The sequence below is a fragment of the Lampetra fluviatilis genome, chromosome 19 (assembly GCF_964198595.1).
Source record: "Lampetra fluviatilis chromosome 19, kcLamFluv1.1, whole genome shotgun sequence".
Classification (NCBI taxonomy): domain Eukaryota; kingdom Metazoa; phylum Chordata; class Hyperoartia; order Petromyzontiformes; family Petromyzontidae; genus Lampetra; species Lampetra fluviatilis.
In genome coordinates, this window is record NC_136293.1 from 576,508 (window position 1) to 591,595 (window position 15,088).

General features: G+C 52.4%; 1 protein-coding gene across 7 annotated transcripts in view; it reads left to right on the forward strand.

Moving 5' to 3' along the window:
- Nucleotides 1-15,088, forward strand: part of HERC2 (HECT and RLD domain containing E3 ubiquitin protein ligase 2) — a 165,255-nt gene that overhangs the window by 105,667 nt on the left and 44,500 nt on the right. For all 7 annotated transcript variants that reach the window (XM_078864785.1, XM_078864787.1, XM_078864788.1 and 4 more), the window contains 10 exons: nt 414-585; nt 818-962; nt 1,958-2,183; nt 2,554-2,722; nt 3,392-3,581; nt 8,550-8,675; nt 9,507-9,698; nt 11,128-11,281; nt 11,662-11,769; nt 13,449-13,580. In XM_078864785.1, the coding sequence (XP_078720911.1) occupies nt 414-585; nt 818-962; nt 1,958-2,183; nt 2,554-2,722; nt 3,392-3,581; nt 8,550-8,675; nt 9,507-9,698; nt 11,128-11,281; nt 11,662-11,769; nt 13,449-13,580 (1,614 nt within the window). The remainder of the gene's footprint in view (nt 1-413; nt 586-817; nt 963-1,957; nt 2,184-2,553; nt 2,723-3,391; nt 3,582-8,549; nt 8,676-9,506; nt 9,699-11,127; nt 11,282-11,661; nt 11,770-13,448; nt 13,581-15,088) is intronic.

Sequence of the window (15,088 nt, forward strand, 5' to 3'; positions counted from 1 at the left end):
AGCTTTAAATCGAAGTTTAGTTTTAGTTTAGTTTTTCATCAGCTGCATAATGCTGCGTGGAAGTCTGCCCTGTCATTCCACATGAAGCGTCGGGTCTTCTCAGCCACAGTTATGCCCTCGCTTCTCGATGCAATTAGCCTGGCAGAAGCTCTGTGGTGATGTCACTGCCACTTAGTGACGAGCGGTGGCTGTTGTCTGTGAATTTGTGGAGTGCATCCAATTATATTTTTAAAAAATCAGAATCTAGAATCTGGTCAAGAATTTGTGTTTAAATAATGCACTACCTGTAAGGTCATTTGGCCAATGGGATGGTGTAAACCATCTTTTATAATTTGTACGTGGAGAAACCGATATGGGAAGAAAACATTTTTGTCTGCTCATTTATTTTGTCTTGTATGTGTGTGTGTGGCCAGGTCTGGTGTTTTCGTGGGGAGATGGAGACTTTGGAAAGCTGGGCCGCGGGGGCAGCGAGGGGTGCAACGTCCCTCAGAACATCGAGCGGCTCAACGGGCAGGGGATCTGCCAGATCGAGTGCGGCGCGCAGTTCTCGCTCGCCCTGTCCAAGTCTGGCCTCGTGTGGACCTGGTCTGTGTCTCATTGCCAAGTTCTGCCAGAGAGTGTGTGTCAAATATATCCTGTGCTAATGAAAAGCTGACTTCAACGTTACTCCATGTTAAGCTATCAAATTCATAGGGAACTCAAAATGTGTTGCTATAAATAATCCTTTCTTATTTAGTAAAATATTATTGAGACTCGAGACTCGCTTCAGAGTGTGTCTGTAATGAGCGTGCGCACTGACCTGTGGTGTGTGACCCAGGGGAAAGGGAGACTACTTCCGGCTCGGCCACGGCACGGACGCCCACGTGCGGAAGCCCCAGGTGGTGGAGGGACTGCGCAACAAAAAGATCGTGCACGTGGCCGTGGGGGCCCTGCACTGCTTGGCCGTGACCGAGGGGGGGCAGGTGCGTCCCCCTGCACCCGCCCGCCCGGCCACCCGGCGCGAGGACTCAAAAGAGCAGGATTGAGTCTCGTTTGCAAGAGTGACCAGGGGTCACGAGAAGTTTTTGAAAAGCAATAACGCGTAACACGTACAGGCAATGAAGCTAATTAAAAATCGGAGAAAAAACAACGACATTCCAAAGAAGTTGAAAACGGCGCACGCACACAATCGATAGTAAACGAAATACATTTCCTTGAGCAAGAGTTGACTCGGGCAAAAAACAAAACAAAAAACATTTACAGTTACAGAAACATCTAAATAATAATCGTGGTGATTATTGCACTAGTCTGTAAACAGGCAGTGATACGTGTCAAAATGCAATTGCCAGTGTCGCTTCCGTTGCGATTGAGATGGGAGAGCAATGTCTGAAGCTATGCAGAGGCAGTGCGAGACTCCATGCTTCCCACTAAAACTGTTGATCTTGAGCTGGCACCACTCAAAAGTGCTACACTAACGCGAATAACAGAAAACTCTCAGGACATAAAAAAACACGAACTTAAAACTAAAATTGTATAATAGGTGATGCATTGGGCAGTGGCTCTTCTTCGTGACGTGTAAATGAGTGAGTGCTGCACAAAATTGGGTCACAGTGGGTTAAACATTTCAAGACAGGAAAAGTCCAATTAGTCAGCCACCTTAGTAAAGAGATTTCTTTACTTTATGAACTTGGCAGTGCCCGATGTTGCTATGTCACCATCAATCATGGGAAAGTACGGTGCTGACCACTCTATCATGGATTGTGCCAGCCTTGTCAGGTACTTGTAAATAGTTTTGGAACATACGCCAGAAGTCTGTATGGCTAAACGGGGGCGGGGGGGGGATTCTACTCTGATGAGGCCCGCTGCTCTAATGAGTGTTCACGTTGTACCTGGTTTGGTGCTGCTGGGGTTTGTGGAGCTCGGCGTGGGTACAGAGGGTGACCACCGGAGGCTAATAATAACACTGTGCGGCATGCAGGTTTATGCATGGGGCGACAACGACCATGGGCAACAGGGGAACGGCACTACCACCGTGAACCGGCGGCCCACACTCGTTCAGGGCCTCGAGGGCCACAAGATCACGCGCGTGGCTTGCGGCTCCTCGCACAGCATCGCCTGGACCACCGTGGACGTGGCCACGCCCGCCGTGCACGAGCCTGTGCTCTTTCAGGCGGCACGGGACCCCCTTGGTGCCAGCTATCTTGGTGGGTGCTGCTTCTGCACGCGAATGATTGTCAGCTGATGGCAGACAGGACCCAAGTCTGTACATTGCACCAGAGTCAGTCAGCTATGAAGCAGGGCGTATGTCTCTACACAATGTCCTGTCCTGAGTGTTCGCTGTGATAATGATTGTGACGTTTGCGTCTGGGTCGTCTTCATGAGAGTTTTCATGATTCCCTGTGCTCTATTACGGATGGACAGACAGCACTGATGCATTCACAATTTTGACCTTGGTTGGAATATGTCAATAATAACCATAGGAAGCAATGTGAATCCAATGTTCGATTCTGAGAAGAAGCTATCACGTTGAACGTTGCAAAGGTGGAGTTTCCTTGTGCGTACGTGTGTGCTCAGGCCTGCACTCGGACTCTGATCCACTGGTGAGCTCCAAGCCCAATGGCTCCGTAGCGGCCAAACAGAACCGGCCATCCCTCACCAAGATCCTGCTGGCGCTGGACGGCAAACAGGCCAAGCAGCAGGCGTTGTCCCACATCCTCACTGCCCTGCAGCACATGTATGCAAGGTGCGTGAGCCAGCTGCAGGCCCGTGCCTCTCAGCTCCATTAAGCGTCTCATCGCTTCTTCGTTGCCTTAAACGCAGCGGTTAGCAAGCTCTGGCTCTGGAGCCGCAGGTGGCTCTTTAAGAATTGCATTGCGGCTCTTGAAATATTTAGCTGTCTTTTTACGGAATTCAACAGAAATGGCTCCTGTTATTTTGGTTCCTGACCACTGACCATGGGAGCCCAGTTTACCATGGAAGTGTAGTTTATGATGTTAGTCCAGTTTACCATGGAAGTCCAGTTTACCATGGAAGTCCAATTTGCCATGGTAGTCCAGTTTACAATGGATGTCCATTTTACCATGGGCAGGAGTCGGCAACTTGCAGCTCCCAAGCCGCATGCAACTCATTACGGACTGCTTCATGACGTTATTTATTAAGGACCGTCTCGTATTGACACGCGTTTCAGCTCTTAAAATATAGACTTTTTTACCATTTTGGAAAAAAAGATGCCTTTTGTTATTTTGATTCCCAACCCCTGCCTTAACCTGATCTCATTCATTCTCCGATTCGCACCTCTGATTAGCATGGTTGGCTACGTACAGTGCGAAAGAAGTTCAACACACATACACATATCTAACTGTCAGAGTTGTGTGTGTTGGTGCTGCTGCTGCTCCCTCTTCTGCCCTTCCAGAGACGCCGTGTGCTGCTCGCTGATGCCGGGCAGCATGATCGCCCCTACGGAGCGCGCCGTCTCCCCGCTGGTGCCCTCACGCGACCTCTCCCCAGCTCCGCCGCCCGCCGCCGAGGACGCCGAGTCCTCTGTTGCCACGGAGACGGACGGAGGGCCCAGCTTGGGCCCCTGGCAGGACAAGCGCAATGAGGTGCGCTGGACCCCGTTTCCTGGGAGGAGGGGGGGGGCTTGTAATTCCTCAGCATAGCGCTTAGCCTAAACTAAACTTTGTTTCTTTTGTAGTGGTGATACGCGCTGGGTGTATATGTCGTGTGCCAGCGCGTATGTACGGGTGTGTGTGTGGTGACGCGCGCTGACGGGGAGGAGCAGGCGTCAGTGCGCGGGTGGGGGTAGTGCTGCTGATTGGCTGTGTGCCGGTGACGCGCCCAGAGGGAGTGATCGGGTAGCAGCGCGGTGTGATTGGTCGGGGAGTGGAAACACGCGCTGAGCGGAACCGGATCGTAGGGATAGCGCGTGGGGATTGGGTAACTGAGGAGCGGTGCCGACGTTGAGGTCCGCATCCGCTCCGTCTCCCGGGAAGAAGGGGTATATAAGGTGATGCACAGAGGAGCAGGGGGGAAGTGGAACCATCTAAGAATGAAGACGAAGGTGCAGAGATAGAGCCCGGAGAGGAGAGTAATGGAGAGTAGAGGAGAGTAAGGTATAAGTGTGTAGCCAGCGAGAGAGAACGGTCTACACGAGCTGAGTAATGTATAGTGTGTAGCCAGCGAGAGAGAACGGTCTACACGAGCTGAGTAATGTATAGTGTGTAGCCAGCGAGAGAGAACGGTCTACACGAGCTGAGTAATGTATAGTGTGTAGCCAGCGAGAGAGAACGGTCTACACGAGCTGAGTAATGTATAGTGTGTAGCCAGCGAGAGAGAACGGTCTACACGAGCTGAGTAATGTATAGTGTGTAGCCAGTGAGAGAGAACGGTCTACACGAGCTGAGTAATGTATAGTGTGTAGCCAGCGAGAGAGAACGGTCTACACGAGCCGGGTATGCATACGGTGTAGCCAGCGAGAGAGGAAGGTCTACACGAGCCGAGTATGCATACGGTGTAGCCAGAGAGAGAGATGCAAAGTCTACACGAGGCGAGTGGAGAGTGTAGCAGAGGCGCAGAGTCTACACGAGGCGAGAGAGGAGTGTAGCCGAGGCGCGGAGTCTACACGAGGCACAGAGAGCCGGCAGCACAGAATCCAGAGTCAAGAGAAGCGCATTGTGAAGAAGAGAGGCCACGCGTTGTATTGTTACAAGTCAAGATTTAATAAAAGAAGTGTGTTCCCGTCAAGGAGTTTCCTGCCGTCATTTTCCAATACTTCATCTGGCGTCAGAAGTGAAACGGGCTTCCAAGTATGGAGACGAGGAAGACCCGTAGGACCCACGGGATTGACCGCGAGGAAGACCTGGACGACTCGGGGCCGCTGGTGGCGGGGGGTGAGGAAGAGGACTTGCCCACGCTGCAGGGTCCGTCGACGGCGCCGGCCGAGCGACCGGGGACAGACGCCGGGCTTCGTGAGGCGCACTCCCGACTGGCGGAGCTGCTGCTCGCCGCCGCGTCCATCTTGGCGGAGATCAGCTCGTCGGGAGGAGCGGGGACGGTGGGGGACATTTTACAAGGTCGCCCCGCAGATTCCCGCCAAAACGAATGGGGGATTCCCGCCATTGCGCCTGGGCCTACTTTTGGCGGGAACGGCGAGCGCCACGTGGTGGTGGGTTCCCAAGCGCGCGCATCGACGTCATCAGCGCGCGAGGGGGTTCGCCATCTTACGTCTGCTGCTGGAGCCGCCATCTTAGACACCGACGGACAGGCGGAGAGGAACCACGAGGCGGATGACTTCATTTTTCAGCAGCGCCTGCCCACGTTGTCAGCCTTCAAGGCGGAAGGCGGAGACTGGGGCCAATTTCAGCGAAGGTTTTTGGCGCATCAAGAGATGTCAGCGTGGTCCGATGCTACGGCGCTGCGGGCATTGCCCGCCATGCTGGACGACGATGCGCTCGCGGCCTTCAGGGCTGCACGGAAGTCGGACCGCTCCACGCTGAAGGATGCGCTGGGTTTGTTGGCCAGGGTCTACGGGCCTCCCTCTACGTGCCGCCATCAGTTCTACGCAAGACGGAAAGCGGCCACGGAGACCGCGCTGGCCTATCGCACGGCGTTGCTGGCTCTTGCTGATGCTGCGTTCCCTCGGATGGACGAGGAGGGCCAAGACGCGATGGTTTTGGAGCAGCTGCTCAAGTTGGCGCAGGACCTGGGGGTCCCTATCAACACAGCTGACGAGATTGATATTTCTTCTTTGAGAGTCGCCACGAGTATTCAAGCGCACGAGGCCCTGCAACGGAAGCAAGGCGTTGGTTGCAACGCTGCTGTCGTCGCAGCCCCGGGTTTGGTGGTCGCCGAACCCCAAGTCGTCAGCCCACGAGAGGAGGCGTTCACCACGGGACGACCAGGGGACTGGAGGCCGGGGGCCCGGTCGCCTCTGCGATCGGGCCGAAAGTCGGAGCAACCAAGATCTACTCCGACCCTCGTCACGTGCTATAACTGCGGCCTCCGGGGCCACGTGGCGTCCGGGTGCCGCGCTCCGCGGCAGCGCGCCATGGGAGCTCGGCTGGACGACGACCGAGAGCCCAAGTCATCTCTACAATCCCCGGTGTCTCGGAACTGACAGCTGCCGATCACCGGCGGCCGGATCTCCGCGGCGGGGCCGGCCCTTTCAGGCCCGTTCCGCGCCGTCTGGAGCAGCCGGAACCGCCGGACGGTCGTCAGTGTCCCGCCCCATACGATGGACCAGCCAGACGGACTCGCGCCAGGTCGTGCTACTTTGCATGACCTGCCTCGTGAGGAGTCGGGGCAGTTGGAGCGCCTCGTCACTGCGTGTAGTCGCAGGGACGTGGGGCGCGTTCGTTTCGAATTTGCTCGTATCGTGTTATTGTTGACTTTTCGGGTTCATTGTCAATCTGTACATAGTTATTCTTGTTGTTGTTGTTGTTGTGTTATGTTACGGGGCACACTCGGGGGGTTACGGGGTTTTTTTTTTGTTGGTTGTCGTTTTATCGTCGCGGTTGGTTGTTGTTAGCAGCCGGGCCGGCTGCGAGCTATGTGGGAGGGGGTGATGTAGTGGTGATACGCGCTGGGTGTATATGTCGTGTGCCAGCGCGTATGTACGGGTGTGTGTGTGGTGACGCGCGCTGACGGGGAGGAGCAGGCGTCAGTGCGCGGGTGGGGGTAGTGCTGCTGATTGGCTGTGTGCCGGTGACGCGCCCAGAGGGAGTGATCGGGTAGCAGCGCGGTGTGATTGGTCGGGGAGTGGAAACACGCGCTGAGCGGAACCGGATCGTAGGGATAGCGCGTGGGGATTGGGTAACTGAGGAGCGGTGCCGACGTTGAGGTCCGCATCCGCTCCGTCTCCCGGGAAGAAGGGGTATATAAGGTGATGCACAGAGGAGCAGGGGGGAAGTGGAACCATCTAAGAATGAAGACGAAGGTGCAGAGATAGAGCCCGGAGAGGAGAGTAATGGAGAGTAGAGGAGAGTAAGGTATAAGTGTGTAGCCAGCGAGAGAGAACGGTCTACACGAGCTGAGTAATGTATAGTGTGTAGCCAGCGAGAGAGAACGGTCTACACGAGCTGAGTAATGTATAGTGTGTAGCCAGCGAGAGAGAACGGTCTACACGAGCTGAGTAATGTATAGTGTGTAGCCAGCGAGAGAGAACGGTCTACACGAGCTGAGTAATGTATAGTGTGTAGCCAGTGAGAGAGAACGGTCTACACGAGCTGAGTAATGTATAGTGTGTAGCCAGCGAGAGAGAACGGTCTACACGAGCCGGGTATGCATACGGTGTAGCCAGCGAGAGAGGAAGGTCTACACGAGCCGAGTATGCATACGGTGTAGCCAGAGAGAGAGATGCAAAGTCTACACGAGGCGAGTGGAGAGTGTAGCAGAGGCGCAGAGTCTACACGAGGCGAGAGAGGAGTGTAGCCGAGGCGCGGAGTCTACACGAGGCACAGAGAGCCGGCAGCACAGAATCCAGAGTCAAGAGAAGCGCATTGTGAAGAAGAGAGGCCACGCGTTGTATTGTTACAAGTCAAGATTTAATAAAAGAAGTGTGTTCCCGTCAAGGAGTTTCCTGCCGTCATTTTCCAATACTTCACTTTTACCAGGTAAGGCCTACTGAGCTATATAGCTATTTTGCAGAAGCAACCTGGCTATCACAAATGATAGCTCAATGATAAGTGGCTTATCATGTGGAAATTTAAAGCAGCCAAATTCTCTAAATGCATGCTTCTAAATGTGGAAGGATAAACCGGAGGACCGAGGGAAAAATTCATGTCTTCACGGGGAGAGAGACACCGCAAACTCCAGATATACAGGTGTTGAGGTCGGGACCGAACCCGCGACCTCCTACATACCATAGGAGGTAGTTAACATCTTGCCAACGCGGCACCCAATACGGTTGAGATCCTCGCTTATAATTCTTTATCGAGACACAATAAATAAATGTGTCAAGTGGCCAGCACCAAAGAGCATGATTATCAAAATTGTATTCGATAACAGTTAACACATTTCTTAAATTGAGCAAGGTTATAAGAGCTTCGGAATCGAGACGACGGGAAGTGAATCCAGAGCGGAGGCAGTACGAGGGAAGCAGAAAGAGGAGTGAGGGTGACCTGCAGTGTGGTGGTTGAACACCGTCCCAATGAGGTGCGATGGGTCTGCTCGACTTGAGTCCTCGACACGGGTAGTGGTCGTGATTGAAGTGTATCTGCTGCTGTGGCATCAGTCACATAAATGTTTATATAGCATCAGTGCAGTGGAGTCACTAAAGTGCTATGATAGAGTTTTTATCGAGTTTATATGTACTCCCCCTGTTCTGTGTGGGTTTCCTCTGGGTTCTGTGCCCGCCCTCCCCATAGCTAAACACATAAATTGTAACCGCTATCAGCCAAACAACCCAATGCTGATAAGCTACCTGCAAATTACTCAATTGGGATTATGCCCAGAAACAATATCGCCCATGACTGCGAACATTTGGTAGGACCCTTCTGGAAAAAAAAGAGTCTCTTGAGACTCGGTGAGGCCAAGTAATGACTTGTAGTGACTTTGTTGTTTTTGTTTCGCAGACAACAGCGTCGGAGGACACGCTCACCCCATCGACGTCGACCACCTTCTCCCGGCCATTCATCCCCGTGACCGATGACCCTGGAGCCGCGTCCATCATAGCGGAGACCATGACCAACACAGCCAAGGTGCAGCCCGCGGATAGGCATCCAAAACGTCTCGTGACCAAACCCCACCCCCCCCCCCCCGACCCAACTTGCAGAACCAGGGGACTGACGCTGGTGCCGGTCATCAGCAATTACAACCGGCTACAAAACCTCCCGTATTACATCAGCCCATCTCTTCTCCAGCCCGTGCCGTGCCTGTTTAGCCGCCTCTGTCCGAGCAAACGGAAGCTGCTTGGGCACTCGGTGGATTAAACACGATCTCGCAATAAAGCAGCTTTTATTTTACTTGTCAGAGGGGGCTAAAATAAAGGGGCTATTGGGCTAGAGAAGAGATGGGCTGAGTAGTTACTAAATGTCTGGTGTCAGCAGTGTCAAGATCAGCCTCTGTAGGCGAGTCTCGTGAAGAATGCTACTGGGCAGTTTGAGGAAGTTGCCCTCCAACAACAGATGGCGGGAGGAGCAACACTCGCAACAATGAGCGGAGCTCCGGGCGGCTAAAACGCAGCAAGTTTGCACAGTGGGGAGCACAGGTGGTGCATCTGCCAGTCATCTCAGCTCATAATAACTGGGTCTCTTCCATGACCTCCTGTCAGCAAGCTTTTAACACTTAATGGTGACCTCAATGTGCATCTATCCTGACACAAGCACCGTGGTGATGTCACGGCCATTTAGTGGTGAACATCGTTTGTTGTTGTTGTTATGTCTGCTAGGGCTCCACGCTGGTAGTATAAAGGTTATTCGATGTTAATAATGCCGTGATGTATCCGTCACCGCCACCTCGTAGTGCATGGTGGCTGTTGTGAGTATGTGTAGGTGTTTGGTGCATTACGCTTATGCGCGTGTGCGTTGCAGGTGACAGAGAGCCAGGCCCGGACTGCCGTGCCGGAGCCCGAGGGTCTGGATGAGTTCACGTGCCTGCTCGTGCCCGAGGACACGCGCGTGCTCGTCGACCTGCTGAAGCTGGCAGTCGCTGCGCGTGCCAGCGAGCGGGGCCGCGAGGTGCTGTCGGCCGTACTGTCCGCCATGGGCATCGCCTACTCCCAGGTGGGCGCCACGGGCGGTGGTAACCCTCGCACCTCTCAGCAAGAAGGGCCTTGGTTTCGATTGCCTTTCTGCGTGGAGGTTGCCTGTTTCTCTCGCCCCGTTTTCTGCACGGGATTCCTCAGTTCTCCGGGTCCTTCTGAAGCTAAAAAGCACATACACACAAACACACAGAGTGACTGGTTTTGGGAAAACGTCCCAATGCTGAAATATGACCTGCAAATCGCTTAATTAGGATCACACGTAGCGGCATTGCGCTTTCCCGAGTGAACAAGCAGAACAATAATCAATTTCAAGGCGCTTTACAAAGCTTTGCTTTGCTTAAAACTAAAATACGTAATGACTTGTTGCATTAAAAACGGAAATCACGTCTATATTAATTCCATGTTAATATCATTAACTAAACTTAAATATTTATTATATTCATACCAGCATCTATATACAACCATCGGGTTAGAAATCAAACCATTATAATAGGAAAGTAAACAATCTTGATTTGAAGCTTTCGTGACTGCAGGAATGCATACTCTTTGGTTCTTTCGGTAAAGCCACGTAGGTAGAAAAAATAATAGATCACGACGTTTCGATCACCACACAAGCAATCATCTTCAGGTGGGAGAGAGAAACAGGCTGCTGAAACAAGTCCTTATACATATATAGAGGCGAGAGGGGGGGAGGGGGGGGTTGCCCCAACGGGCAAGAGGGTGGGGGCTAGAGATTGTGCCAAAGCGAGTGGGAAATCCAAAGATGAGATTAGGCACAATCCCACCTGAAGACGATTGCTTGTGTGGTGATCGAAACGTCGTGATCTATTCTTCTTTTCTACCTACGTGATTTTACCGAAAGAACCAAAGAGGAAGGAAAGTAAGCATCTGTAATTAGATGGTTTCTTATCTAACAACAGACGGGTTGTGCAAGAAATGAGTCATTTATGTGTCTGTGTTGTGTGCATGGTTGTGTAGTTTGTGTGTGATGTGTGTGCATAATGCATCGCATGTTGTGTGCCATGCCATGTTGTATATCATATGTTGTATCGGGAGCGGTAGTATCGTGGTTAGTGCACTTCGATATGAACCCGGTGACCCAAGTTTGAAATCTCATGACCAATAACAGTGGTGAATATTTGAACCGATCCTGGGCCTCCTCTAGGTCGACTCAGCCTCAAATGAGTACCTAGTGCGGTGGTTGCAAGCATCACTGGAGTGTCAAAGGCTACCGGGCCTGGTGCTGGCCACCTACCCCCTCGTGTGCCGTGCCAGCCTTAATAGGTGCAGCTGTCTAACAGCACTTGTCCCACCGGCCTGTTAAGGCTACACGGGGGATCTTTGTCTTTAATGTGTGTGCCGGTGCTTAGGCTATCCACGGGGGTGATGCTTGTGTTTGCGAGCCACGTTGTGTGCCGTGTGTCGTATGCACTGTGCCTGCGTCGCAGGTGGCGGAGATGCTGCTGGAGCTGTGCGTGACGGAGCTGGAGGACGTCGCGTCTGATTCGCAGAGCGGGCGCCACGCGGCGCAGCCGGCCGTGGTGGAGAGCAGCCACCCCTACACGGACGATACCAGCTCCAGCGGCACCGTCCGCATCCCCGGTCACTCCCACTGCGCCAATCGCCACCACTGCATGGCGCCATCATACACAATACTAGACCGTTCAATACCACCAAACACCAGTTAATACTGTAACAACAGCATTCATACTGCACAACAGCATTAATGCTGTACAACAGCATCAAGACGGTGATATGTTAAGCAATACTATATAATTAAAAACCTTAGAGAGATGTTGGACATCTTTTGGGGTTAAGTGGGGGAAGGGGATAGACTAGGGATGAGCTTGCAATGTGAGTTTTTCCCCGTGCCCACACAGTCTTCACCGTGCTCGAGGGACTGATGGCAGTAGTTGACGTTTGCACGCTTGCTCACGCGCGCTGCCATTGCTCGCGCACCGTTCTGTCCCTCTGTGGCCCAGGAGCCGAGGGGCTGCGCGTGGAGTTTGACCGGCAGTGCTCAACCGAGCGGCGCCACGACCCCCTGACCCTGATGGACGGGGGCAGCCGCGTTGTATCGGTGCGCTCGGGTGAGTAGCGGGAGATGGCGTCGCCGTGTGCGGTGGGCACGCGCCATCAACACGGTGTCTGGTATCAAAGAGGTCGTGGGGTTGATCCCGACCCTGACGCCTGTATATTTGGAGTTTGCATGCTCTTCCTGGAGTTGCTTATATTTTTCTCTGGCTCCTCTGGTTTTTCCCTCCATGTTTAGAATAATAATACAATTTATAACGTGCGCAATGTTGTGGACCAAAGATGCAATTCTGAGGCGTGGAGCCGAGTTCAGTGTCTCCTTTGACACCCAAATCGAGCTGAAGAGATTTATTGACCATTGCGAATGTGAATTGGGATGGCGTTCCAAATGACAACGCTGCGACGGAGAACGATGAGAAGCGTCGCACTGCGAAGGTGGCTATGATTCATTGAAGTGTAAGGCAGAGGCAAACGATCTTTAAGGTAATTTTGCTTGAAATGGGCAGCCAATGAAGGGCATGAAGGATGAACAGGGAGTCGGGGTGAGGGTTGCGGGGGCCGTGGACAACTCGGGTAATTAAATTTTGGAGGCATTGCAGTTTATTTTGGTTGTTTTGAATGGACTGGATGCTTACCGCTTTGCAACAGTCGAGTCCGCGACCCAACGTTGCTGCAGGCGAGAGTTATTTGCTTTGTTGGAGCTGATGAGCGGACGCAGTTGGCAGAGGGCCCTGAGATGGTAGTTGCAGGACTTGAGAACGAGGTTGATTTCGGTGTCGAAGGAGAGCGTGGGATCCAGAATGACGCCGAGAAATGTCAGCATCACTGAATGAAGGAACCATTCGTTTAGAGTATTTGGTTGCTCTAAATTTCCACAGGATAAACCACTTTGTTGAGCTATCATCTGAAAAAGAGCTATGTAGCTCGTGGGGCCTTACCTGGTAAAATAAAAATAGTTTAGAATCACGACTTGGTGCTTGGAGATGAAAAGTTATTTCTGGGTGTGCCGTCTCTCACGAGTCGGTATCTGCACACGTGTGTCTGTGTGCAGCGTGGGCTGTGTGGCCCCGCTAACTCAGCGAAAGGCTTCCTGGTCGACCGCAGTAGTGACTGCTGTGTGAATGTAGCGCGGACCTCTGCTCTGCAGCCTCGGACAGGAGTGTCTGGTGAATCGCTGGGGAGGGGGAAGTGACTGAGCACGCGTGGTGCTAGCGATACCCTACCAGCCTTATGATCTGGTTAACAATACCGCTTACCCTGACGGTCCATTTTGGTCCATGGGTCATCTTTGTAGGTGTATACCTCTGTGCATGTGCATGCACCCGTGTGTGTGTGTGCACACGCATGTGTCTGTGAATGGGTTACCGAAGTCTCAACTCGTGACGTCCAAGCCTAATACATGACCTCTTGCTGCTTCATGTGGCCACAAAGTCTAAATCCATGAAATCATACTTTGGCGTGATTCCGCACACTGCTTAACAATTCGTACGTAATTAATTTTCGTTTCTGCATTTGCACATCCTGCCTGTCTCTCACACGGAATTTTCTGAGGTCATATTTGCCTCAAACAAATACTTGGAAACCACAGCAGCAGGCGATGTAAAGTATTTGGTGTTGTGTGTAGTGTGTTGAGGACATGTCAGCACCACCAGTCGTCTGAGTGAGCACTTGGAGTACCCATCTGAGCACGCTGTCAATGAGAGCTGTGCGTGGGTTTGTGCGTGCATCTACGTAGGCCGTGAGTGGTCGGACTGGTCGAGCGAGCTACGTATACCGGGTGATGAGCTCAAGTGGAAGTTCACCAGCGATGGTTCAGTCAATGGCTGGGGCTGGCGCTTCACTGTCTACCCAATCATGCCGGCCACAGGTACCTGCAGCGGCCAGCAGGACCCCACGGGGCACACGGCCTACTGTTCACACATTCCCGTGGCCATGCATTGACACGGTCACTACTCCTGTCTTAAGCGCCCATGTCAGTGCCAATGTTGACCTCCCCGCTTCTCCAAAGTTGCACGTGCAGTCTTTCACCAACCCACGCTGCGAGCGCAATACTTGCTTGTCCTCGTCCTCCTCCCAGTCTTCGGCACAACTCTGGGAATAATCTGACCACGGGCCTCGACCACCTCCATGCTCTCACTTGCTGCTGACCGCGGCCATCAACATCGTTCACTCTTAAGGCCCCCTTTCCAGCCCTGGCACGAAGAACCGCCAAGAGTGAGGGTTCGCGGTCCATGGCCCTCGATAGTTAATCTGTATCATTCACAACGTCCGTCTTGTTTGAATCTTTACTTCTCTTTCCATCCTATTCTATCAACAATTAAGAATAACTTTGAACAAAGTGACAGTTGCATCTTATAATTCCTCCACCATTGCTGTGTGTGAATCATACAGTATCTTACCTATGAAAGTAATTTTTTTGTCTGTGTGTCTGTCTGTCTGTGTGTCTGTGGACACACCTTGTGACGCTTTTTAACTGACTAACTGCTGGCTTTACGTTTAAAAAAAACTACACGCATACGACGCAATAAGCCCCCGGACAAAACATCGCTGTGTAATGAGCGACTTCCGCGACATGTCGTGAAGAGGGTACTTAATCATGGGACCTCCTTTGCCAGTACCACAATATGAGAATAGGTTTTCCCCTTTTTTCTGGCAACAAAACAAGTGTTGAGATGTTAAAACACCAAACTGAAACCTTTTACAAGGAATCATGTCAGCAATAACCACAATACTTGTGGTCAGAATGCAAACAAAAACATACTCTGATAATATATGCATTGTCTTTGAAACTGATTGGTCCACACCAGAGACAACTTTCTTTTGAGCCTCGTCTCAAAACGGTGTTAGAGCAGAGGACACGAAAAGGCATACTGGCTCTACTGGCTACACACAGCCGATCACTTGGCATGGTCCCACCGCCCTCACTCGGCTCCGTCGTTGGCTGGCGGCGTGACGATGATGGCGATGGAAACCTTCCATGTGGCCGGACGACGGAGAGAGATGTTGGCTAGCAGCGACGCAGCCAGGACCCAAGAATCCACACACGAACCCTGAGCCCCGGTTCCGCTCCTCCTTCTATCCCCCCAGGCGTGGCTAGGCCCCGCCTCCAGCCACGCCCTCTCATGGAACCTTCGAGCAGGTTCCCGTAGTATCTCGGCTAACCCCACCTGTTACCTTTGCCCTAGATACCTCTCCTTCTCTGATTGGTTTTTACTTTAACCGTGCCCGTGCTTCCCTTTCCCGGCCAGCAGGTGTCACCATGTCATTACAAATGTAAAGTAGTTACATTAATAATTTATGACTATTTATTATTATATCACTACGCTGAGCGTGGCGCCAAAGCACGCATCTGCGCATGCGCAAGAATGCTGACTT